General features: G+C 48.6%; 2 protein-coding genes across 3 annotated transcripts in view; both read left to right on the forward strand.

The window, feature by feature from the left end:
* LOC147463265 (ubiquitin family protein) overlaps positions 1–25,459 on the forward strand; it is a 109,515-nt gene that overhangs the window by 61,458 nt on the left and 22,598 nt on the right. For both annotated transcript variants that reach the window (XM_086487852.1, XM_086487850.1), the window contains exons 3-5: positions 19,476–19,592; positions 19,655–19,718; positions 19,800–19,965. In XM_086487852.1, the coding sequence (XP_086343978.1) occupies positions 19,476–19,592; positions 19,655–19,718; positions 19,800–19,965 (347 nt within the window). The remainder of the gene's footprint in view (positions 1–19,475; positions 19,593–19,654; positions 19,719–19,799; positions 19,966–25,459) is intronic.
* On the forward strand, positions 10,420–11,787 carry LOC147463266 (uncharacterized). The gene has a single exon (XM_086528316.1). The coding sequence runs from the start codon at positions 10,608–10,610 to the stop codon at positions 11,511–11,513; it is 906 nt and encodes a 301-aa protein (XP_086384442.1). The 5' UTR covers positions 10,420–10,607; the 3' UTR covers positions 11,514–11,787.

The following is a 25,459-nucleotide window of genomic DNA, read 5'->3' on the forward strand; positions in this document are numbered from 1 at the left end:
CATTTTCTGCCAGTGTCAACATGATTGTGGAACAAGCTAACTCGTCAAGCTCTTCCCACTCATCTTCAGCCATACCTTCTGGTCTTTCCTCTTTGAGCTTCAGTGGCTTCACTTGTTTTTTCTGCACCAAAACCTGCTAAATCTGCTTCTTCCAGAATGGAAAGTTTGTGCCATCCAGCTTCTTTATGTTGTAAAGAGTTTCACTTTGAGAAGATGCCATGTTTGTCAAACTGTTTACTCCTGGGAAAAATCCGGCAGAGTTCCCTTGTAAACTGGCTTCTGTACACAATAAACAACCTGTAAACAACAAGCTGAATACCTCTCGTCAAGAACTGTCAGTAGTTTGAAAATTTTTGACAGTCTCCCTTGTAAACTGAGCTCTGGAAACCAAAAGATAGCTCAAAAACAACCATAAATAGCTGATCAGTGACAAATCTAAAAATCTCTGTAATATGCTATCCTGTAAGCATACACTGTCTCCTGTCTGGGCGATCACAGAACCTGTATTTGTCTCAAGACTGAACCCTGAACAATGCCTTAACGGCCTGACGCATAAGATGCAATCCAGTGTCTACACAAAGTCATACATCCTATGGGATAAAAGTCGCCGAAGAGGATGCGTGTAGAGGGAAACTCCAGCAACCTAATCCACCACTGGGTAACCCAGTCCCCAGTGCTTGGCTTCAAAAAACCTCACACACGACCCTCTCAGATGGCTCAACAAACTGCCCAGAACTAGCATACATCCTACGATAGACCAATCATTGTCCTATGACCGCTGCGGCGGTCTGTTTGCTAGCGTGACTGTCAACTAGCAGACCCACAATCACAGTACATCAATCTGCAATACATGCCAGTGGTGTCAAGCCATCGTATGGCCACACCTCCCCTCGAACTTGGCAAGCACAAGAAGTAGCAATGCAGACTGCAATATATATATCTGATGATATATATGTGTACCTGGTCTATAGATGATGCTTTGAAGACTAATGAGTGATGTATGTCGATGCCGATATTGATGCCGACCACCTCCTGCTTGCCAATCTACACAAGACGGGTTTCCTTGAGGTTGAAACCTATCTTTTGATGTAGTGCTCAGAACGAAATTTTGAGGGCATAAACAGCTTCGAAAAGGGGGTAAAACCTCAAGTTGCCTGATGGAAATACTCTCGGAACGCCGAGTGTGAATTTCCAAGCTCCGGATCCAGAATCTGCTTGAAAAGTGCGCGTGCGCGCGATTACGCGAAAACGCACTGAACCTTGATCTGATACCAATTGAAGCCGCGGAGCGGAGCTTAGATCGACACACACACACACACACACACACACACACACACACACAGAGCTTACACAGTACGCACATAATTCTTTGAAGGGTTATCTCTCAAATCTTATTATTCACATAAGTATATGTGAGTATATACAAAGAGTTAGTGATAAGTGAGTTAGGCGGGCGGGCGGCCATATCCGTATAAGAGGCCACTTGGGCTTCAATCCCAACAGAGATCACTTGGGAGATGGCTCTATTGTTGCTTTGTGGATTTCTGCAAAGCCTTCGGTATAGTGCCCAGAGCTAGATTGATGTGTAGACTGCAGGAGATGGGGGTACCCACAGAGTTGATTTGGGGGATAATGGCTCTATATAGGTCAGTAGTCGGGCATGCACGCACTCTAGAGGGGATTTCTGATTTGGTTCACTCCACTATCGAGGTGAAACAGGGTTGCCCACTATCTCCTCACTATTTGGCATGTAGAGGTTGCTGACTACATTGAGAGGGATGGTGATAGAGGAGCATAGTTGGCAGGGACATTGGATCCCACTGTTGTTATATGCTGATGATATTGTGTTGATTTTTGACTCCCCGGAGGAGATGCAACGTCATTTAGATGCTTTGTTCACATTTGCCCACGGTAGTGGATTTTTTCCCCCCCGAGAAAAAGATCCTTCCATTAGTTAATAACACTGCCCATAGGGCTACAACCAGCTCTACTGGAGAGGGTGACATCAAAAGCATGGGGAGACTCTCTCAGTGGGTAAATGAAATATGTACAATGAGGCTAAATCACAAGATGGGAGGAGGGAAAAGCCACACAGGTGGCCAATAGTGCCATCTTGGCACATCCTGGTCCAAGGTGAAGAAGGGCCCTGGACGCTAGAGACGCAAGAAGGCCTCTTTGCGCTCCCTCATCCGGTCGGAGCTGCCTTGAAATCTCTCAAACTGACCCGTGAGAGTATGGATCAGCTCCAGCCAAAAGTCACGAACAATCTCTGCAGGTGGGAAAGGGCGAGCCTCAAAGATGTGGAAGCAACGGGCCCGCCAAATGAACTAGTGTGTCAGGCCACAGACAAGCTCCCGACACACCTCTCTCTCATTGCACCACTCGTGGGGGGCAAGCTCTGTAGTAGGCTGAAGTGTAGGTCGATCCCCTTGGATCACTATCATCCTGCTGGTGGAAGATAGCTCAAACTAGGGCGTAGGGCTTGTGAGGGTGGACCGGGTAGCAACACCCCAAGTGTACTGTCGCTCTGTGAAAAGAGCTCGCATTAGCCGAAGAACCCGAAGCCAAACCTGCTGTGCCATGGGGCAGTCCCGCATACAATGGCGTTGACTATGCAAAGGATGGTTGCAAGCTGCACAGGCTGTCGAAAGGCCACTATGTACCAACCAGCTCCCCACTGCTATAGCTCTTTGTGCAACTAGCCTCTGGAACAAAGTGACTCGCCTCGGCTGTCTAGAGTCCCACAATTGCTCCCAAAAGCTCGACAAGAACTCAGCTGTGAGACCCTCCTCTTGCCAATGAAGTGCTACAACAAGACGAGCCTCTCTCCATGCTGTCAGTATGTGACGCCCCAATCGAACAATGTATTGAAAATAAGAGATCTCAGGGTGGTCGGCCGAAGAGAAGGGGTCTCTCCAAAACCACTCTCCTTGGTCCCACTGCCCTCGTGCGAGAGGGCAGCTCTCCCAAGCCCAAAGCCTCCAGTGGCCTGTCTCAAGATTTGTTGGGTCAGGACCTGTGACATAGGTCCTCCCACATATGGCCACTACTCGTATCCTTTGAAAACAACACTCTACAACCTGTGGAGCCTCTATTGAGACTGTGTGTAGTCGGCCCTTGCCCTGGATCTCAAAGAACATGGATGATGGGGAGTACTGACTCCGAGCAGGCCCGAACTGCAATGAGGACCTCCAGTCGCGTGAAGGCCCCCATCCATCTGGGAGCTGCTGACTCTAGAGGGGTGAGCCACTCAGCTGGTAAAGCATCATGCCCTGTAGCTGGATGCTTTGTACCTCCTTTGATAAACGTGAAAACTGAAGCCGACTCCTAGAGTGCGGGTTGGGCCCTTTGCCATGGGACCGCAAGAAACATAAGGCCTACTACCAACCAAGTGGCCTCTCTGTGTGCAAACCATGGGGTTGTCTCAAGCACTCCTCCATGCAAGTGGGTTGGTGCTGCTCCAGGCCACTCCGTATAGCTGCTCCCAAGAGCAGAGCAGACTCACAGCAAATCGATCCTCTAGTCTCCTGCTCAGACCAACTCTGCGCATCTTTGTAAAGATCCACTTGATGGAAGGGCACCAAGGGCCTCTTGCATGAGGCACTCTAGCTCTAAGCCGTTGAAGCAACAACGTTTTCCAGGGCTCCGCCGGTGGAAGCAGGCCTCTGACAACAAACTTCCCAAGGAGGGCTCTGCTCTGTTGTGCTGGGTCCATGATCCCCGACCCCCCTTGAGAACATGGTAGTGATGACCTGCTAGGCTACTTTGGCCCGGGCTAATTGAGTGTCGTGCCCTGACAAAATTTTTTTCCTGATCAGCCTCTCTAATTGGTTGATACAGCAGCTCGAGAAGATCCAGCAACATGTAATGTACCACATAGTAGCCAACAACACCTAGTTGGCCACTATAACTCTGCTTGCCAAAGAGAGCCGTGGCGAACTCCAATGTAGCAACTTTCTCCTGATGGACAGGAGGAGGGGGGTAGTCTGCTGCTCAGGAGACAAGTCCAGGCCAACCTGGCAACCCAAGTAGCGAACTGCAGTCCCTGGGGGAATCCATCTGAAACCCTCGCCTGGCGACCAATCAGGCGTAGGAGCAGTGCCGACTCAGAAAGCAAGTATCTTGCTCCAATTGATGAGTGCACCTTGATGCACAACAAAACACCTCAAGAGCCTGCTTACATCTGTGCAGATTAGCCTCTTGGCCCTCCAAGTACAAGGCTGAGTTGTCGGCAAACTCAGCGTCAAGAAGCTCATCTGCCCTAATAGGGAGCTCAAGACCACGTAGGCCAACCTGCTGAGAAGTCAAGAATCTTCTCATTGCCTCAGCATAGAACAGAAAGAGGAGGGGGCAAGAGAGCAACCCTGTCTGACCGAACGCGTGAGCAAGAAGCGCTCCCTTCGTCCCCTTGCCAAAAGCACTTGACTGTGCGCACACTTGTAGAGAGCTGGCACACCTCTGATCCAAGCATCTATGTAACCCATCTTGCGCAGAGTGCCCTTTAGGAAGTCCTAGTCAACTCTGTCGTAGGCCTTCTCAAAGTCGAGAAGGAGTATCACCAAGTCCTCTCCTCGGAGACACACGAGGGCACGCAGACGCCTCCCAAAAAGTGAAGATGTTGTCAAGGATACTACGTTCCTTGACAAAACCTGTCTGAGTCCCATGTATAATGCTCTCTAGTAGTGGCTGAATCCTCAAACTCAGAGCCTTTGCTAGAATTTTGTAGGATGAGTTGAGGATGGTAATGGGTCACCATTGCCGAATCTCATCCAAGGAGCCTCCCTCCTTGGGGATCAGGTAGATGAAGCCCTCACTCATGGTGTCAGGCATCTCGCCAGTGTGCAAAACGTATTGGAATGCGTTGTAAAGATTTGAAGCAAGCAAGTCCCGTACTCCAAGGAAAGGTTGGGAGTCAAACCATCCTCCCCTAGGGCCGCGACAACTACCACGTGGGAGTGCTCTGAGGGCCTCATGCAGCTCCTCTAGCTGGAGGGGAAGCTCAAGTCTCTGTCGCATCTCCTCGGTAACAAGGCAAGGTATCTGTGCCCAAACTTGCTCTTTGCATGCATCTTGGCGCTCTGACTGTGGCTCAACTGACAACAGATCACGATACAAATCGGGAGCAATTGCACGCATATCCTCAGGCTCTGAAGCAACTGACACATTGGGCCTCCTCAACTGACTAACACTAATGTGTGCATGGTGTGGCCCCACTGTCTTAAAGAACTCCCTAGTAACTCTGTCACCTACCTGGATCCACTGAGATGCCTGTTAGTGGAAGGCAAACTCATGGTGCCGCTCAATGCTAGTCAACTCGTGCCTAGCCTGCTGTAATTGCTCCTCCAACTATGGACTGTCTGGATGTTGCTCCTGCATCCTCTGTAGGGAAGCAATGCCTCTTCGAAGACGCTTCGCCTCCTTCCTGGGTGCAGCCAAGGGAGATGCAGATTCTTGAAGGAAGAAGCGACTAAGCTCTGCCAAGCTAGAGGCCACTCTACCAGCAGGGGTATTCTGTATGTCCAAACTCTCTATCCAAAGTGCCTCCACTCGCTCTCTAAACTCTGGATCCAGCAAGATCCTCTTGGGGATGTGTAGCATTGCATCGCCCCTCCTCTGTCTGTCTGTCACCTTGAGAACCGTTTGCGCCTGGTCGGAAAAAGTAGTCCTTGCCAGGATGCAAATAGATCCCCCCATGTCACAAATGTGGTCACTGGCATAGAAGCGATCTATCCTAGATAGATTCACTCTGTAGTCAGAGCGAGAGAAAGACAAGTTGTCTGGGGGTCTCACAAAACCTGAGTGCTGCCAAACATCAGAAACCCTCATAGTCATACATAGCCGCTCCCAAGATGCCTACTCAGCCCCGTGCACCGTAGCATGGTCACCTCCAATCCTGTCAGAGGGGTCCTCCAACATGTTGAAGTCCCTCCCAATACAACTGCTCTGCATGTGGCAAGGACTCAACAACATGAGACCAAAACTCTGCTCGTGCACTTGCCACATTGGGCGCATATATGTTGAGGAAACCCATAAGGCGACCTTGAACCTGCATAGTAATTCACTGAGCTCTGCCTGGCACAATAATACCTCTGTCCACAATGGCCTACTGCCAATAATCCGCTATAGTCGTACATACCCCTCCTTGGATACCTCCAGGTCCAAATGCATCTGACTAAAATGTCTCATAGCGACCACACAAAATGTGACCACATCATCTAATGCGGCTCTCACAGATATGATGCTGCTATAGCATAAGAATATCAATCTCACCACCCACAAGGCATCGCTGCTGAAGCTTTTGACGCAACCCACCCCTCTGACGCTGAAATTGGGGCCTTCCCAATCCTTGCACATTCCATGAGGCAATCCTCACGGAGTCAATGAGAAAAAACAGATGCTGCAACAACAACCAACCTCGCTATCTTTGAGGCCGGTTTGGATGGGGAGTAATCCGCATCCAAGCGACCTTTAGACAAGCGCGTCTGAAGTGACTGTCCCACCCAAGCCGAACTTGCAGCCTGTAGGGCTACATCCTCTGTCCACGAATCCTCATGTACAAATACATAGCAAGGGGGGCTCTGAGTGTCAGCAAACAAATGCACCACAATGTGGCTGCAACTTGCTACATCCGGCGGCATCACACTGAACTTGGCTAAGGGCCAAAGAGTTTGTACTAGATCTGTCACCCCTAGGTCCCCGGTGTGGTGTGAGAACTCAGTGGCTTGGACCTGGAGCAAGTCAAGAACTGTGTGCAGGGTCCACTTTGTAGGATTCCTGCCGTACAGCAGAAAGGAGAAGCCTACTGCTGTGTCCAGAGCCTCAGTCCCTCGAGCTGCTAGAAAGAGGACATGGACTCAAAAGAAAGCCTCCTCCAGGTCGGGAGAAGGATCACCTAGAAAACGTGTGAAGATGTAGTCGAAGAAGTCTCATTGTCTGCGAATGTCAAAGCTGGTCAAACACCGAGGGACTGTTGCAAAAGGAGAAGTCTGAACAAGAAGAGGCGACCTTAGATGGGGCTGTCCCTCCTGAGCCATGCGGCTTGTAACGAAAGCACCTCCCAAAGATCACCTCGTTGTAGATGCGTGTCCAGACCCTTGCGTTTGAGGAGGAGTGTCGGATGGGTCGGGAGATGAGGCTGAGGGTTCCACCGGGGAGAGAGGAGGAGCGGGAGGTGGGGGTGAAGGTGGAGGAGGGGGAGGCAGAGGGGGAGGTGGTGAAGGCGCCGGAGCTAAGGCGGAGGGAGCCTCCTCAGGGGGGTCTTGCTGAAGGGGGTCAAAACGGTTCCCTGTCAGAACCTAATGCTGCTGAGCTGTAGGGAGTCGGCTATCTGGGGGAGCAGTGTGGGGAGCCCTTAGCCTGTCCCTGTTGGCGGCGGCCAGGCACCTGTTGCTAACCGTTAGTTGTCTGATCGCTGGCCTTTGTCGAGGTACTAGCCTGTGTGTCCTTGGTAGCTGTCTGCTGGGCATGCTCAACCTTGGGAGGCTGCGCATGCGTTGTGGGTCGGGTTCTCCTGCGAGGATAGGCCTTTGCTAAGTGGCCCATCTGTCTGCAAATGAAGCACTGATTCGGGAGACCCGAATACTCCACACTGTGTCTGATCTAACCCCCGCTTACCCGAGGCAACAATATCACCTTCGAGAGGTAGTCTGTGTCTTGAACAAGAACCTGCAGAATAGGTAGACTTGTGGCCTTGGCCACAACTGAAGCTGCAGTGCGTGGAAACTCCAGAACTGTCCTAAACATGGAACCAATTCCGGTGAGAAGAGGGAGGTACTCTCGCCTCAGACTTGGGAAGCAGATTGAGATAGGCAGGTCGGCCGCCTCCTCAAGCACATCTGTAGCAGGGTCGAAACCATGATGCCATCGTCTGAAGTATGCTCGAGCTACCCGGATACCTAGCGGGCTCTTCGAAATCACCTTGGCCGTCATATCTGGAGACTCGAACGCTATCTTGTAGTACCCTCTCCCAAGGATCTGGACATCGGTGATCTTGCCCACATCGGAGAGGAGTCATGTCTAAAGCAATCACGAACCTCGCCACGATTGGGTCAAGTACCAATGATCTTGCAGATAACCGAGGTGGCTTTCAAGCGTTCCACCTCGGCCATCAAGCTTGCTTGCTCTTCTGGCGAAAGAGTATGTCACGTGCACATCTAACCCTATGTGTACGTGGACAAGCTACTTCATGAGACAAGGGTTCAGTCCAGTTAGCCTAGCTTAGGAAGTGTTCTGGCACTTTTGTGAGTCTGTTCGCAGACCATGCATGTGCAGGCACTTAGAGTAGATGCATTTCCTCTAGTTGCACACAACATGATCATCAGATTATAGCCAGTACCCATCAGGAGCAGTTTTACAGTGCATAGACCTGTTTCCCCTATTTTAGTCGTTTTTCACTTACTTTTAAGTGACTTTTGTTGGGAAACTGGGTAGGGCAATTTAGCAAGCCAGTATAAAAGAAACCCTAGCGCTAGCACTTTCTGGCAGAAGCAGCAACAGGGACCAAGTGTCCAACAAAGCACCTTCTCAGCAAGACCCCCCCTCCCCCGGGGGCGGAACTCCTAGCTTTTTCAGCTAACAGACCAAAGAAGCTAGCGTTTTTGCAGTTGCTGAAATTGCGATTTTCAGCCTACTGTAATTGCGTTTTTCAGCCTCAGTATAGCAGTGTTTTCAGCCTACTGAAATTGCGATTTTCAGCCTCAGTATAGCAGCGTTTTCAGCCTACTGAAATTGCGATTTTCAGCCCTGCTGTCCAGCGTTTCCAGCAGACAAAACCAGATTTTTTTAGCAGATGGAACCAGCGTTTTCAGCCATGCACACCAGCGTTTTCAGCACCTGAAATAGCGTTTTCAGCCAGTCGTCGTCCTCCTCATCGCCGCCCTCCTCATTGCCGACCTCGTCGTCGCCGTCATCTCCGACTTAGAATCTCATTGCATCGTAGCGTCAAGAACTTGCATCAGCATCTTGTATCAGATTGTGCAATCAATAGCATAGACTTCTCTTGCCATCGAGAGAGGGGCCCTTGGAGGAGGGTTTGACAACTTGTCTGGTGCGTATTGTTCTCTCTCTATCTCTCAGTCTTAGCACCTTTATTCGCAATGTTACCACTTTGTTTGTGATCATTTGCACTCTCTCACTAAAGGAACGGAAGGCTCTTCCTTCCGTAAGTAAAAGGAATCCTTGAGCACAGTTCCGAGCACTCATCTTGAGCAAAGTTCAACATTCTGTAGCAGGTTACAGTGTCACTTTCACAAGACACTCAGTTAGTACGGTTGGTCTGGCCTGGTTCACACTAGTCGGACTCTGTGGGCTGGGCTGGGCAGTGACACGTGGCAGGATACGGACGGTGGTCTAGTGGACATCGTGGCCAAGTCACCACCACCACTCACTTTGGAGATTGGCTTAGGTGGTTGACATTTATGAGCCGTTGGGTCATTATCATCATGGGCTTCACCTTTGGTCCAGCATCGTCGTCGAGAGCAGCGAGTCTTGCACAGAGCACTGCTTCACCATCCTTGTACATCTGAGCCTCGACACCCCCATTTGTACCTGTGAGTCCTGGGCTGGAGCTGAGTGTGCTGCCACGCGAGAGTCTGTACATGGTTCTTTGAGCTAGTCGAGTCCACATGTTCTGGTCCACTGTTGTGTCTCTGTTGTTATCCATTGTTTCTGTGTTTCATTCTGTTTGAGAGAGTTTCCATTTGTTTGAGTGAGATTGTCACGCACATTGCATTGAGGGGCACCCACACTGTAGAGAGCACGACACATTATCCGCGCTACAGGTGCTCTCATTTTGGCAACCACGATGGGATCTCAATTGAAGTCTCACTCGCTGTTGAGTACAAGTAAAGCAGCTGGCTGGTTTTTCTTCGTCTCGCCTGTGCTGGTCTGGTCCAGTTTCACCCTAGACAGCTTAATCTAGCTGGTCTAGTCTCTCACCTTGCTGGTCCAGTCCTCTCTCGCCTTGGTCCACCCAGTCCTCGTCCTGGTCTAGTCCTCCTCGTCCTTGGTCTAGTCCTTCTCATCTTGGTCTAGGCCAGTTGGTCTAGTCACTCGCCTGGTCTAGTAGAGTCTAGTCCACTGTTCAACCAGGTGAAGTTCTTCTTGCCCAAAGCTTGGTTGGGGTGGTGGTTACTGCATGACACATACAAGGCGATCATTAGAGCGTCAAAGCGCACTACTGAGCCCCCAGAAGTACTACCACAGACGACGCCAACCTTTGGTACCCAGTAGAAGTATATTAACACCATCACCCATACCTACACATACCCTCCATTCCTTCAACCGGTTCTACATCCTCCTCCAGGTCACCTTCTCCGGTAAGGCTCTCCCCCATTTTGTTACAGCAAGCTAGTGAGCAACAGGCTCAGGAGCAAGAGGCCATGGAGGAGCTCACTAGTGTTCTGGCCAAGGTGAACATCAAGTTCCCTACCTTCAAGGGTCTCTCCACAGAGGATGCTGATGACCATGCTCGGAGGTTTGTTTCTCTTTGCAGAGGTCGTTGCCTCAATAGAGAAGACGCCTACCTTGTGCTCTTTCCGTCCACCTTGGATGGTCTTGCAGATAAATGGTACAGTCAGTTTGCTGAAAACCACTTTGCTACTTGGACTATGTTAAGACAACAGTTCTGTGAAGCTTTCCGACCTGGGGATTATCAAGAAAAGATTCTAGATGAGTTGGCCACCCTGTTGCTCCAGCCCAAGGAGACATTTGCTGAGCTCATGACCAGAACAAAGTCCGTGGTTGCCAAGCTGCCTCAGCAACCAGGAGAATTTATGGTGAAGAAGTGGGTAGAAAAGGCTTTGCCTAAGACTTCTCAACAAAAGCTCAGAGAAAGTCTCCGTCCTGAAGCCAGTCTGGAGGACTTTGTTGCTGCTGCTACTAGAATAGAGGGAGCTAGGAAGCTGTTCACTGACTCTCCTCAGGTAGAAACTACCCCTGTACTCGTGGACAGTCCATCAAACCCCTTGACTTCTTTACGCAGGGAACTGGAAGCCCTAAAGTTACAGCGGGCCCTTCAGGAAGAGAGATCCTTCTCTCTTAGACAGGAGAAGCCCCCACATCAAGAGGCTTATGATCAACTTAAAAGAGAGCTACAAGAGCTCAGGTCTCAGCAGGAGACTAAGGCTATGGTATGGTGTAGCTCATGTCGATCTCCAGGGCATCCTTCTCAGGACTATCCACTTCGAGCTTACTGCCATTTTTGCGAGAAGCCTGGCCATGATGACAAAGAGTGCTATTATCTGAAGGGAATGCGGCAACTACAACAGAGCCTCGCCCCCAACCTTCAAAAAGGGTTGACACCTACATCCAACATGGTTTCACCCTATGGTCATCAACACCCTATGCCACCTCTGCTGACAACACCTCCTATGCAAGGTATGCACAACAACTTCGCATCTCCCAATTTTTATCATGCTAATGCTCCCTGCTCCCTCAACCCCTCAGAGCTTCTACACGTCACCCTCAAACTCCATGCAACAACCACCTCGTCCGCCGTTCCGTCCCTCCAATAGGCCCATTTTATGCTACAGATGTGGAGAGGATGGGCATTATCAGAGCAAATGCCCTCTGCCAGAAGGCTCTCCTCCGTGCCAACTTTGCCCTGAGGCTCAGGATCACTACACTAAGGATTGTCCAAAACAACGCGCCTCTACCTCTGCGAGCCCAAGTCAGAGCCAACCTGAATTCACCTTTCCCAAGATCAATTTGATAGCAGTTAGTACCAACCCCAAGCCACCACTTTCTGCCCATATGATTGCCTCTCAAGACAAGTTGCAGCTGGTAGAGGAGCCAGCTGGTGTCCTCACACGAGCTCAGAGGGCAGCCCTCGGCCTCAATTTTCCAGCAGGTACAACCCTTTCCTCCCCAATGCCTACACCTCCTCCAGCAGCTGACATGCCATTCCCTAGTGCTAAGAAAGGATCTTTTACTATGCTCTCCGATATTGATGGGGCTTTCTTAGAAGCAGTTGCTGACTTACAAAAGATCAAGGAAACTGAGAAGACACTGATCCCAAGAGAAAAACCTACAGCAGAGACTATATTGAAGAATACCTTTCAGCAAGTGTCATTGTATGACATGCTTCGACTTGATGCAAATTTTCGAAGTGACACCCTTGCCATCATTCAATCTCTGTACCTTGGTGCAGGGTCTAGTGGTGGGCACCTCCCAGTGCAGCCCTCCGAATCCTACATGATATCCTATCCCGAAGCTTCACTTATTGATTACAAGAGTCCCCGTCTAACCATTTCTATTATGAGCCGCGAATTCTCAGGGGTCATAGTAGATGGTGGGTCGGGTATCAACCTGATGCCTGAATTCACTATGCTGGCATTGGGTCTCCAGCTCACTAGGCCTGCCCCATTCACAGTGACTTTGGCCGACCAGAGGATTGTCTACCCCTTGGGCATTGTAGAAAAGGTGCCTCTGCAGGTTCAAGATTTCACATTCAGCTTGGATTTTGTGGTGGTTCGCCTTCCCCAGGTAGAAGGCGGCTTCCCATTGCTCATTGGCAGACCATGGCTACGACACACGAAAGCACTACATGATTGGGGAAACGATGCAATGTGGATACGAACCCCTGGCTCCCCAATGCAACCGATTCGCCTTGAAGGCGGAATGGATCCGGTGGTGCATCATAGTTCCCTGTCCATGGAGTCCAATCCCGAACTAGAACAACCTACTCCGCCGGATGGGTCAGATGAAGACTTGCTGGAGTGGTTGGAGGCTACCAAATCTATGCCTTGTTATGGAGTCTCTATTCACTCTTTGCATGAAGGAACACCCTCTTCAAATGATTCCACAGCAACTCAATCTAATGTGCCACCTGAGCCTATAAAGAAGCATAAAAGCAGTAAGAAATCTCTTCTACAACAGTTCACTCCCCTTCAAACATCAACCCCTTTGGTGTCTGCTTCTCAGACCAGAACAAAGCTCTCCTCTGTGTCTAGCAAACTCCCTTCACCGAACCCGTCCTGCAAGATGAATTCCAAGATCATGATATCTCTCTTGCTCATGATAGCTGCGTGCTCTTTATTTGCACCCTACCCATCACCCTACCCTTCCCATTTCCCCCTCACCCTCGAGCTAATCCCTCCCCCTCCCCTCGCCCTACCCTCCCCCTCTCCTCCTCGCCCTCGCCCCTACCCTCACCCTCGAGCTAATCCCTCAACCTCCCCTCGCCCTACCCTCCCCCTCTCCCCCTCGCCCTCGCCCCCCTTTCCCCCTCGCCCCTCGCCCCTAGCCCCTAGTCCCTTGCCCCTAGTCCCCAGTCCTTGGTCCCTAGTCCCTAGTCCCTAGTCCCTAGCCCCTAGTCCCTAGCCTCTAGCCCCTCGCCCCTCGCCTCTCGTCCCTGGTCCCTAGTCCCTAGCCCCTAGTTCCTAGTCCCTTGCCCCTAGCCCCTAGTCCCTAGTCCCTAGTCCCTAGCCCCTAGCCTCTAGTCCCTCGCCCCTAGCCCCTAGTCCCTCGCCCCTAGTCCCTAGCCTCTCGCCCCTAGCCCCTAGTCCCTCGCCCCTCGCCCCTCGCCCGTGGTCCCTAGTCCCTAGCCCCTCGTCCCTGGTCCCTAACCCCTAGTCCCTAGTCCCTAGCCCCTCGCCCCTCGCCCCTAGTCCCTAGCCTCTAGTCCCTCGCCCCTCGCCCCTAGTCCCTTGCCCCTCGCCCCTCGCCCCTAGCCCCTAGTCCCTCGCCCCTAGCCCCTAGTCCCTAGTCCCTAGCCCCTCGCCCTTAGTCCCTAGTCCCTAGTCCCTAGCCCCTAGCCCCCTAGCCCCTAGCTCCTAGCCTCTAGTCCCTAGTCCCTAGTCCCTAGCCTCTCGCTCCTTCCCCCTCGCCCCTGCCCACCCCTGCCCTATCTAATAAACCTAGCCTCAGCAGCAACCGCTTCTGCCTCAGCAGATGATTTCTCGTGGCGGAACCGGCCACTATGCTACTCTCAGACGTCTAGGAATGGCTAGGAAGTATCTCTTCAAGGAGCCAATAGCTATGAAATGGCTGGAATGCCTTCGAGCACATCTGATACAAGCTTTATGCCGATTGCAGCTTTGGCATCATCCTTAGCATTAGCTCCTCCTCAACAAGAGAGATTGATGTTGGGCGAGAAGCTGTATCCACTTGTAGATCATTTAGAACAGGATCACGGAGGAAAAGTTACCGGCATGTTACTGGAGATGGATCAGCCAGAAGTTTTACATTTAATTGAATCTCCTGAGGCGTTGAACTTGATTCTTCCATCTTCAGAACCCACAGAGTAGGTATCAGAAACAAGAAACGGGATCATCTTCAGTAGCCTCAAGCTCCCTTTGCAACCCAAAAATTCTCGTCAAGGAGTCTGCGTTTCATTCTGCTTCGTGTCGAGAAGTCTGCATTTCAATCTGCTTTGTGAACCCTTCATGCTCTTCCTCAACAACTACGACTGGCCTCTGCAACTCCTTCAAGAGCCTCTCATATGCCTCCTTTAGAGCGACTACACTTCATTGGTTTTCAGCTTGAGAAGTGCCAAGAGTTTGCTGCAGCTCTTCACACTCTACTTGGAACTTCTTTAAATTCTTTGTCATCATCTCTGCATAAGAATCCGCCATCCTGTGTTGTGATCGAGCAAAGAAACCTCCTCCTCCAAAGTTGAATTCTCTTGCCAGCTGCAATCATTTCTTGCATGGGTGGGCCAAGCACCTGCTTCAAGAAAGATATACATGCAGTACCGATTGGTTTTATTTCACATTTTTTCAGTATCTCCTAGTTTTTCAATATTTCCTCTCACCGAGACGGTGAGCGGTCTTGTGGCGGGCAACCTATAGCAGGCTACAGTGTCACTTTCACAGGACACTCAATTAGTACGGTTGGTCTGGCCTGGTTCACACTAGTCGGACTCTGGACGGACTCTGTGGGCTGGGCTGGGCAGTGACACATGGCAGGATACGGACGGTGGTCTAGTGAACATCATGGCCAGGTCACCACCACCACTCACTTTGGAGATTGGCTTAGGTGGCTGACATTTATGAGCCACTGGGTCATTATCATCATGGGCTTCACCTTTGGTCCAGCATCGTCGTCGAGAGCAGCGAGTCTTGCACAGAGCACTGCTTCACCATCCCTGCACATCTGAGCCTCGACACCCCCATTTGTACCTGTGAGTCTTGGGTTGGAGCTGAGTGTGCTGCCACGCGAGAGTTTGTACATGGTTCTTTGAGCTAGTTGAGTCCACATGTTCTGGTCCATTGTTGTGTCTCTGTTGTTATCCATTGTTTCTGTGTTTCATTCTGTTTGAGAGAGTTTCCATTTGTTTGAGTGAGATTGTCACGCACATTGCACTGAGGGGCACCCACACTATAGAGAGCACGACACATTATCCGCGCTACACATTCACATCCGCTGCACCTTACAGAGCAAGTCGAAGGGTCGGCTCCGCGGGGTCGGGTGAGAGGGCTTCTGTAGAGTCCCTTTGAGGTGGAGCAAGGGCCACCATTCTCTGTCGGCTGTTGGTAAAGAAGAGGGCGAAGCCGAAAGGCAAAGATGACGGAGTTAATGCAAGTGTGTTGAGTATAACTCACAAGCAGGAAGGAGGGAGGGGGAGTGTGGGGGAGCAGGCTGGGGCAGCACGCAGGCGGGGGCAACGCGCAACAGAGGCTTGCACGTAGTGCAAGGGAGGAGGGGGGAGAGGAGAGCTGGCAAGGGGGGAGGTAGGTGCATGCGAGGGAGAGAGGGGGGCGGGGGGGAGGGGCAATGAGCTAGATGCGTCCTTCTCCCATTCTTCTCTCAAACTGTAAAGTGCAATTGCCCACGATAGTGGATTGTCTATTGACCTGGGAAAACCAAGGTTATGGTGTTTAAAACCACACCACAGTGGATCAAGAGGTCAGTACCCACATTTACATATGGCCAGGAGACGGTGGAGTATACAGATGCATACACCTATCTTGGGGTAGTCTTTAGTGGAGCGGTGTTTTCATTGAGGAGAGCAGCAGAGGCTAGATTGACGAGAGCTTATGCAACCTTGGGAGGATTGGAGAAGATGTGTTCGGAACGTCGAACAAAGCAGTGGCTTTTTGACACTCTAGTGGCTTCAACTATGCTTTATGGGGTTCAGATTTGGGGACTCTCGGTGGACCACCGTGGCAGATCTGGTAGCACTCATGGATGGAGATGTATGGAGAGGTCTCTAGTCTCTATGATCTCTCAGATGATTCGGGCTAAGGCCTTAGTGCCACATGAGATTATTCGAGCCAAGCTAGCTGCCCCTCCTCTCGTGGTCGAGGCCCTTACTAGATCAATATCCTTCATGAATAGTTTATGGGAACTTCCCAGAGATAAATATGCTTGGCTAGCCCTTGAGTCATCTTGATAGCTAGCGCTACAGGGGGACACAACATGCTGGTATGGGCAGATGACATCATGGTTTGAGTCACATGGCTTCAGCATGGATAGACTATCTCCGTTCCAGTACTCCTTGGATGCACCCTCCCTATCTCTCACTTGGACAGAGATCAATAGACTCGTACGTTAGGATTTGATTTAGCTAGATACCAGGAGCACATGGATCCATCCAATATAGGAGTTGGGTACAAAGATGGCTTTCTATAGAGAGCATCTTCTCCAAGTAAGAGAGGATGGATATGTGATTAGACTGGCCCATATGGACACTCATTTATCTTATGGGATACGATGTGCTATTGGTCAGATCAGCACATCATCGCATCAGCTAGAGATTGAGATTGACAGATTTAGGAGAGTACCAACAAAGGCCAGGATATGTCAGTTGTGTCATATAGAGCCAGAGACAAAGTTCATCACATTTGTCATTGTCCGGTATATTATGAGATACGAGGCTTCTTTCATTGTCTATTCAGAGAGGGCTTTGGACCGTTGGCTAGAGTCATGAGATATCAGGATCAGAGATGCCCCGGGTTGTTTTTGCTAGAGCTGCCCAGGGAGAGTCTCTTGAGGAGATCAAGCAATGGGAGACATTCACAGAGGGAGATCACTGACTTCTTTAGAGCGAGGACTCAGCAGCCAGATGAGCATGCTTCATAGTAGACTTCAGAGCCCACTTATACCAGGTATATTAGTTGACAGAGCCATTGAGCTTGGGAGAGCTAGATGCCCACGTCTACGAGGGCGACCACGACATCGACGGAGGCTCCATCAGAGGATCATGACTATTCTAGCACGACATGGAAGACGCACAATACAACTATTTCCAGAGGTGGACATTGACGAAGCTCTTCAGCGACCGATGCAATACTTTCTCGGACAACGCTTGATGCTGGACATCCTCGGGCATTGATGATGATTTTATTCTTTTACTTTACTCCATTTTTATTTTCGTACCCAGACATTAAATTCGATCCACCAAGATTGTATCAGTTTGGTCTCATAGGTCATTTTGGCCTTTTGAAGACGTTTAATATAACACTCCATTTCATTTCATTTCATTTCATTTCTCTCTCTCTCTCTCTCTCTCTCTCTCTCTCTCTCTCTCTCTCTAGTATTTTATTGTGACATTTGTCATTTCATTTTTGTCATTGTTGTCATCTTGTTACTCTGACTCTGACTTTGTATCAGATCCACCACATTGTAACTTTCTGGTCTCATAGGTCACTTTGGCCTTTTGAAGACGTTAATATAACATTTCATTTCATTGCATTTCTCTCTCTCTCTCTCTCGTATAGTTGCCACGGAGTTTCGAAACGTTTCGTTTGAAAGGAGTTTCCAAAGTTTCGAAACTGTTTCGTCCGAGAAAGAAACGCCAAAACAGAAGTTTCGTGCAAACTAAAGAAATGTATGTAAGTTTAAGTGGTATAAGCTGAGATCTATGTTTTAAGCATTACCTTACAATTAGACATGAAAAAGAGGACTACCTTTCCGTATTAGAAGCAAGACAGAAGCTACATTCATGACATTGAGGATTTCATGACCGAAACAAAGAACAAGAGGCTTCAAGGTTTACATGTAACATGAGCCTTGACTTTACCTTTGAAACGTCCAAACTCATACAGAAACGTTTCGTACGTTTCATGAGTGAAGAAACGCGTTTCTTGGCAACTATGCTCTCTCGACATCCAGAGTGCAGATGAGGATTGATTCTAGTAGTAGTATCTTTGTTCTAGTTCTTTCTTTTGTACCCAGACATGGTATTAGATTCACTATTTTGTAACAGATTGGTCTCATAGGTCATTTTGGCCTTTTGGAGACGTTAATATAACATTCATTTCATTTAATCTCTCTCTCTCTCTCTCTCTCTCTCTCTCTCTCTCTCTCTCTCTCTCAATTTATCTAATCCTATCTCCTCCATTGATTGATTTCATTTCCCAAATTGGCCATGTCCCAAAAAAAGTCCGTCATTGAATTGGCCAATTTGTCCAATTTTTCAATGTTGCAGTTTCTCTAACTTGCCTATGGTGGCTCCAAGAAAAGATTCATCGATGTGCAATCTCATCAATTAAAGGTGCTTCATACCTTTGAATCCTTGGTCCATTTAAAAGACCTTCACAGTGTGCTCTAAGTCTCACGCATTGAAGTCATCTTACACAGGGAATGAACTCATAGCACACTAGAGTGAATGATAACTACAATACACAGAACTCAACTAAGAACTGGTGTCAAGTGTAGAAGGCTAGGAGTCCCGAGTGTAAACTGTGAAGACGTTGTGAGCTAGAACACTATGACAAGACCAAGAACCAAGCCGTACAAAGAACTAAGCTGTACAACTGATATCCCTCCAGATATATACAAGAACCAAAATATCTCCAAAGGATGAGGTGGTTTGTGTAAACTGTAGTGAGTGCTACGCTAGGTAGGCACTAGGCCACGCTGATGACTTGGCTACTACTTGCGAAGCTCCTGCCAAGCGCTCGTCGTGAGTCGTGGTCGATGGCGATGCATGGCCCGCAAGTCCAATGAGTCGACTATGGTGACGTACATGGAGTACCGAAGCTGGTATTCCATGTAGACCGCCCGGGTGAACTAAGCGCTATAGCAGGGCTATATAATCTCAATTTGTTGGTTCTACAAAGGGCGTTTGAATCAGGAATTAACTCCATAAGAACCTGCACTCTTGAGAACTAATGAAGCTATGCATGGTAGGTGATAGTCTAATTCTTCTTTTGGACAAGCAGTGAAGTTCAGGTTGTATGTTGCAAAATTTTCAACATTGTGTCAATATTGTGCTACAAAGGTATATGTTTTGACTGCAAATATGAGATTGCTTGATGGTTTCTCCGGGATGAAACATTACCTTTTCTCATATTGCCTTCTAGTATGTCTCTTTGAGTAGCTTCTTATACATTTCTGGATATTTATAGGATCTTTCAATACAAATAGATGCTACTCTACAGTTCATCATTAATAATTTGTTGATTTATAGATTCATAAGTGCCTAATCAGCTAAATTACAACTCTTGCCATGGTGCTTTGTTTAGCATACCTGCTATCTGCTATTATTATGCAGGAATATCTGAAGTTTTTACGAAATTGACTGCACATGCAGATGCACACATTAAATCCACCCCGGGAAGGCAAGAGACTGCTTGTACTGGACATTGACTACACATTATTCGACCATAGATCCTCAGCTGAAAATCCACATGAGTTGATGCGCCCATGTAAGATTAAAATTTTACAAGAAGCATTTACTTTCTTAGCTGATGCATACTTGCCTTTGCAGATCTTCATGAGTTCTTAACAGCAGCATATGCTGAGTATGATATCATCATCTGGTCGGCAACCAGGTTAGCTCTTAGTTTGTGGCATTCATGCTTAAATGTGCTTCCTATCTTGTTTTCTGATTATCACTGTGGTGCTGCCTCTAGCATGAAGTGGGTGGAAGTTAAAATGAAGGAACTTGGAGTGCTGAACAATCCAGATTACAAGATTACCGCCTTGCTAGACCACTTGGCAATGATAAGTGTTCAGTCTCAATCCCATGGAGTATTTGATTGCAAGCCATTGGGATTGATTTGGGGAAAATTTCCCGAGGTGAGTGCAACAAGCCTGCAGTTTTATTTCTATGTATGATGTATTTGTTGAGACTCGAGAGGGATCTATGTGCATGTGTGTGTGCCATGCAGCGCACACACATGGATCTATGTTCACTCACAATGTTTTTTTTTTCTTTTTTGGTTGATAAATTATCTTGTATTAAAAACACCTCAGGTGCACATAGCTCCAAGGTAAAAGACATGTACCCATAAGTGATACTCAATTTTTGTTTGATTTTTTAACCAAACCTATCAGTTTGATTGTGCACTACTTTATGAGACTATTGGTACCCCTTGTGTGCAATTTGGACTTGATTTCAAGCAATTTTCTCAATTTCTTGGTCTGTTTGTGTTTTTTCACTAGTTTTCTTAATCGGTCTCAGTTTTCATGTCCAAATTGGTCAAAAGTTTGCATGCACCTTGTAATCAACATGTACCAACAAGGTATGAAGTGATTGTCCAGTTTTGGCCATGCAGTCCAATACCGTGATATTGGTCGACAGTGTAGAAGTTGAAGTTTTTGATTTCTGATGGTTTTTGTGCTTTTATACAGTGATTTTGCAGCTCTGTTTTGCCCCAAATTTGCAAACAAATTAATACAAAAAATTCAAGGCCAAATCTCAAGAAACTCTCTGAAATGCACTTTGGCTAAACTTAGTGATTATGAATGGCTTTAGGGGTGGTTCACACCTCCAATGGATGCTTACTTACCCTACTCCTAATACAAAAATTAAAAGTGTCAGCTGTCCAAAACATCAAATCAATACTATTTCTACATTTTGATTCCCACAGAGCTCTAGTCTATATAACAGTGTCCATATATAGCTAGGGTTTTTTCTTGGTTTTGCTGATTCTAGTAGATCTTCTCAATACAACATTTTTACAAGAATCTTCTAAAGAGGATGTTGCCCATATCTAGCCCTTGACCAAGGTTTATGTGAGGCCTCTGTCCACACATAAAAGCTTTTGTGCATATAAGTGCTACTTGAATCCCTTCTGTGACTCAAAGACTGGACAATATTGTTGGCATATAACATGATGTGGACTTGTGTGCCAACAGTCTTAGCCCAAGCTCCTTCTCGACTCTCTATGTAGTCAACTACCTCATCAATGCATAACCCAAAGAGAGTCAATGATAGGGGGCAACCTTGCTTCACATCTATGCTGCTAGCAATGCTATTTGAAAGTCCTCCAGGTGATTGTACTCTGCTATAGACCTCCTCATACAAAGCATATATCCTCCATATCATCTCTGATAGAACTCCCAAGGATAAGAGTTGTTGGAATAATCTCTCCAAAGGGACCATGTCAAAAGCTTTGCGGAAATCCACAAAGCTATAATAGAGGTGTCTCCTCATCCTAACAGAACTATTGGACAACATGAGGACTTTGCAATAAGATCAAGAATAGGAGGTGGCCAGATAAAATAGTTGAGATGCTTGGAGTAGCTTTTCTATCTCTATAAATGTGTGTAACTCGAGGAACCTCTGTTTGCTTGCCTACTACATCTTCTCTTCTTTTCGTTTGACAGACAAAGCAATGGTTTGGAAGGGCAATGAAGAAACTCTGTACAAAATAGCTTCACCAGCTATAGAGTGTAACCAGACGGCCTGCAACACCCGCCAAGGGAAAAATCACTCGTATAGACATGGAAGAGGCAGAGTTTCCTTTCATAGAGTGTTGAGCCCCAAAATAGGTGCCTTTTAGTGATATGTCTTTGTATTATTGAACTGCCACGGTTCCAATGTTCAGTGTAAGCTACTCACTTATTTTGACTTACAACCGGGACCTCAGCCAGTAATTTATAAGCACTTGGCCCAAAAGCAGCTGTTTAATTTGAGCTGCTATTTGCTAAAAGGCACACAAAATATTTTCTTTTAACAATCACATACCAAAAGCAGCTTTAGTGTAGCATCTGCCATGCCATCACATTATCAACCTTTACGGACCCTCGCGAATTGTGCTGCATTTTTTGGGCCATGCAGTAGTCTGTTGGATCTCTCTTTCTCTTGGTTTAGTCAACTCTGGTCCTGTCGGGTACAACAAGACCACGTCATCACCGTACCCTGCGTCATCATTTTGTGACAAACCTCCCCTTAAAGAAAAGTAATTGTCCTAGATTACAGATGCGTTTACTAACATAGCACCAAACATGCAAACATGACCTTGTTAGCATGCAAACATGACATGCCCATGTTCATGCTCAATGATCTGTTACGCATAGATGCCATGCAATCCACAGATACAATCTATGCAATCACCGAACTAAGTGTAATCGGCAAGTCATGGACAAGGTGGTGAATTTGACAACACCACAATGAACTGAACGGAAACAACAAATACTTGAACTTGAAAGAGAATTGAGCTGGACAATGGGTGGAGTTCTTCACTCAAATGCGGTGGCCCCGAAGGTAGGCGCCCCTTGCGGTACTTTATTTATTGGTCTTTTCACAGATACAATTGAGAGGAAGAGCCTCTCTTCATCTACAAACTTGCGCTGAACTGCAGAGACTCCCCCAAGGTCTCATATTTAAAGGCACGTGGCCTCAAAAGAAACTGCTATCAAAAGCCAGACGAAAAGCCCCAGAAAGTCAATGCTCTCATAATGCGTCAAAAAGCGGTCTTGCACAATGCATCCGATTGCTACCTGACCACGTCCCTACTAACTACCACATCAGTAGCTTGTGAACCATGTCGCAAATCTTGTTGCTTTTCATGTGCGACTGTGCTCAAGATTCGGTCCTCCTCTTGCAGTCAGGTGAGGTTGTGCCACATCATCACTTTGTGAACCCCCCCCAACCCCCCCCCCCCCCCCCCCCCCCCCCCCACACACACACACACACACACTTTTTTTGTAAATCTGCTTTGATTAATTTACAAGTGGGAAACCGCAAAGCGAGGAAAACCCACGAAAAGAAAGGGATACAAAATACGGAGCACTATGAGGCTCCGAACGCTAGAAACAGTCAAAATAAATCCTGTAGGTTTCAAGAGTGATGTCTCCAGCGTCATAGGCAAAATGCAGTGCTTGACCAAGAGATAATTTGAAATAGGGAAAGGGGTCAACAAGAGTGCCCTGGAACATTAAGGAGTTCCTATGATGCCAGATGGCCCACATAGTCCAAAATCTGACCCAGGTGAAGAACACCGCAAACTAAGATTGCTGTGACTGAAGCACCCCAAAAAGCCAAAATCGTCTGTGAAAAGAGCCGGAAGGAAAACGCAGCCGAAGAGCAGTCGACACTTGCCGAATGAAGGCTCTGGAGTGACGACAACACCACAGTAAGTGTGGCACGGTCTCGTTAGCTTCAAGGCATCTGGGGCAGTGGGAAGGCGCAATATGCGGAGCATGCAACACACTGCCAACAGGTAGAGCTCCCACTAAGCACGGCCACAAAAAAACACGTTCCTTCAAAGGCAGATGACTCTGCCAAATACGAGACAATGTGTGTTGCCACCACAAGGATGACTCGGAAAGCGACCATAGCTGATTACCCCGATGCACAATCCATACATCAGACTGAAGGATGGCATAGACATTGGTAGCTGAGATGCAGTCCAATCTAGTAGTAGCCAGATTCCACTCAGAGAGGCGAGAGTCTTCATCTAGAGGAGGAATGGGCGAATGAGCAGCAAGCATGTTCACACACACACACACACAAAGAAGAGTAATCGCCCTCGAGTACGCGTGCAAAACAAAAATCAAACCCGGATTCAATATGCACTAATTCCATACAGACATGCATCCATCACTCACAAGATAGTACAATCTAAAAACATGCACCAGCACAAAGAACACATAAAAATCAACAATCGCATTCACATGGTAGTCCCCGTCGAGACCTTAGATACAAGTCGTGATTACAATGAATTATTTAGCATCACATCTAGGCTTCACTGACCTCTAAATTCATCAATTCAATCATCACTATCAATCGGTGAATAAAGAAAAATGTTTCAGACATTCCATCCAACTTGTACTCAAATAAACACAAAATTTGAAAGAGCACACATCATTTGTTCGAAGACTTCAATCCCACATTCTAGAACTCCAACCATAACATTACATATCATGACGGCTTTCAAGGTGGTTTCTATGCTACATTGCTTGATGCAGAACAGGTCACTCGCTGTTGCTGTCGCGCCCAAACCCCCCCCCCCCCCCCCCCCCCCCCTTCCGGCCTTCGCGCGCCATCGCTGCCCCCACACCTGCTGCATGCTTCCTCCAGTTCGCTGCCCAACCCGCCTGCTGCCCCCTGCCCGATTGTCACCCCGCCCCTTGCCCGCCCGCTGCCCTGCCCTACCCGCTTGCTGCCCCGCTTTTTTACCTCGCCCGCCAGCCCCGCCTCCCAATCCAGCAAAAAGACGACCATCCTGCTTGTCGGGCCTCGCCAATACCATCGACGGGTTCGGTCCAGCAAAAGCTTCTCTTTTCGACGACGCTTCACCGACCTTTCCTCACAGCAGCAGACACAGATGGAGGCTCCAGCTCCACCACAGAGCGACTCTAATGAAGTCCCCTCGCCCGACCCCGCTGAGCCCACCATTCGACTTGCTCTTACTCTGACAGAGCAAGCGAGCCTAGCCGCAGAGGTGGATCGTTTGCAGGCGACCTCAGTCATCTGCAAGATTCTCGGCACTAGACCTAGCAGAGGAGAGCTGCGTGACCTTCTCCAGGCCCGCCTTCTTGCAGAGGGGGGCAAGATCTTGGACGTTCAGATCCTCGGACGAGGCTACTACCAGATCGAGTTCGAGACCCCCGAGATGGCGTCCAAGGTCATCGCCATGAGTCCATTCACCATCCGAGCAGCTCGAGCCCACTTTCGACAGTGGAGACCTGGTTTTGACCCTGCTTTAGATGTTCTGGTAGAGGAGGCAGACATCCCCATCTCTGTCTGCTTTCCTGGTTTGCGGAGGGAGTACTTACCACTTTTGTCCAGGATAGGTACAGCGATTGGGACTATCCTGGAGACACCTCGCACGGCAGCCTCAGTAGCTGCCAAGGCGGCCGGCATTCCCTCAGTTCGCGTTCTGGTTAGGGATACTCACACTCTCCCGAAGGTCATTCTCCTGCCTCGGGTGAGTGGGGGTGAAACGAACGAGAAGAAAGGATCTCCCGACCACACGGACCACCTACAGATACGCGTCGGACGAACCACAGTGCACTTGTAAGACAGAGCGTCCCATACCACCTGGCCTCACCTCCTCGAGGTGACCTCGCGCACTCCTAGCCTCACGGGCTAACCACTGGCACTCTGCCAGTGGGGTCGATAACTGTAAATGAGGCCTTGGCCTCCCTTTTATGATAATGGCCAGCCACATTGGCCGGATTCACACTACGTCCGCCCGGACATTGGACGCCCATCCTGACGGCATCTGGGCTAGATCCCCTCTCCTGTGAGCGGGACATAACATACTTCCCCCCTTAAGAACCATTGATGTCCTCATCAATGAAGTGGGGATACTGAGCCTTCAAAGCTCTAACAGGTTCC

Source organism: Adiantum capillus-veneris, chromosome 2 (genome assembly GCF_014529385.1).
Source record: "Adiantum capillus-veneris isolate H3 chromosome 2, ASM1452938v2, whole genome shotgun sequence".
NCBI classification, from domain to species: Eukaryota; Viridiplantae; Streptophyta; class Polypodiopsida; order Polypodiales; family Pteridaceae; genus Adiantum; species Adiantum capillus-veneris.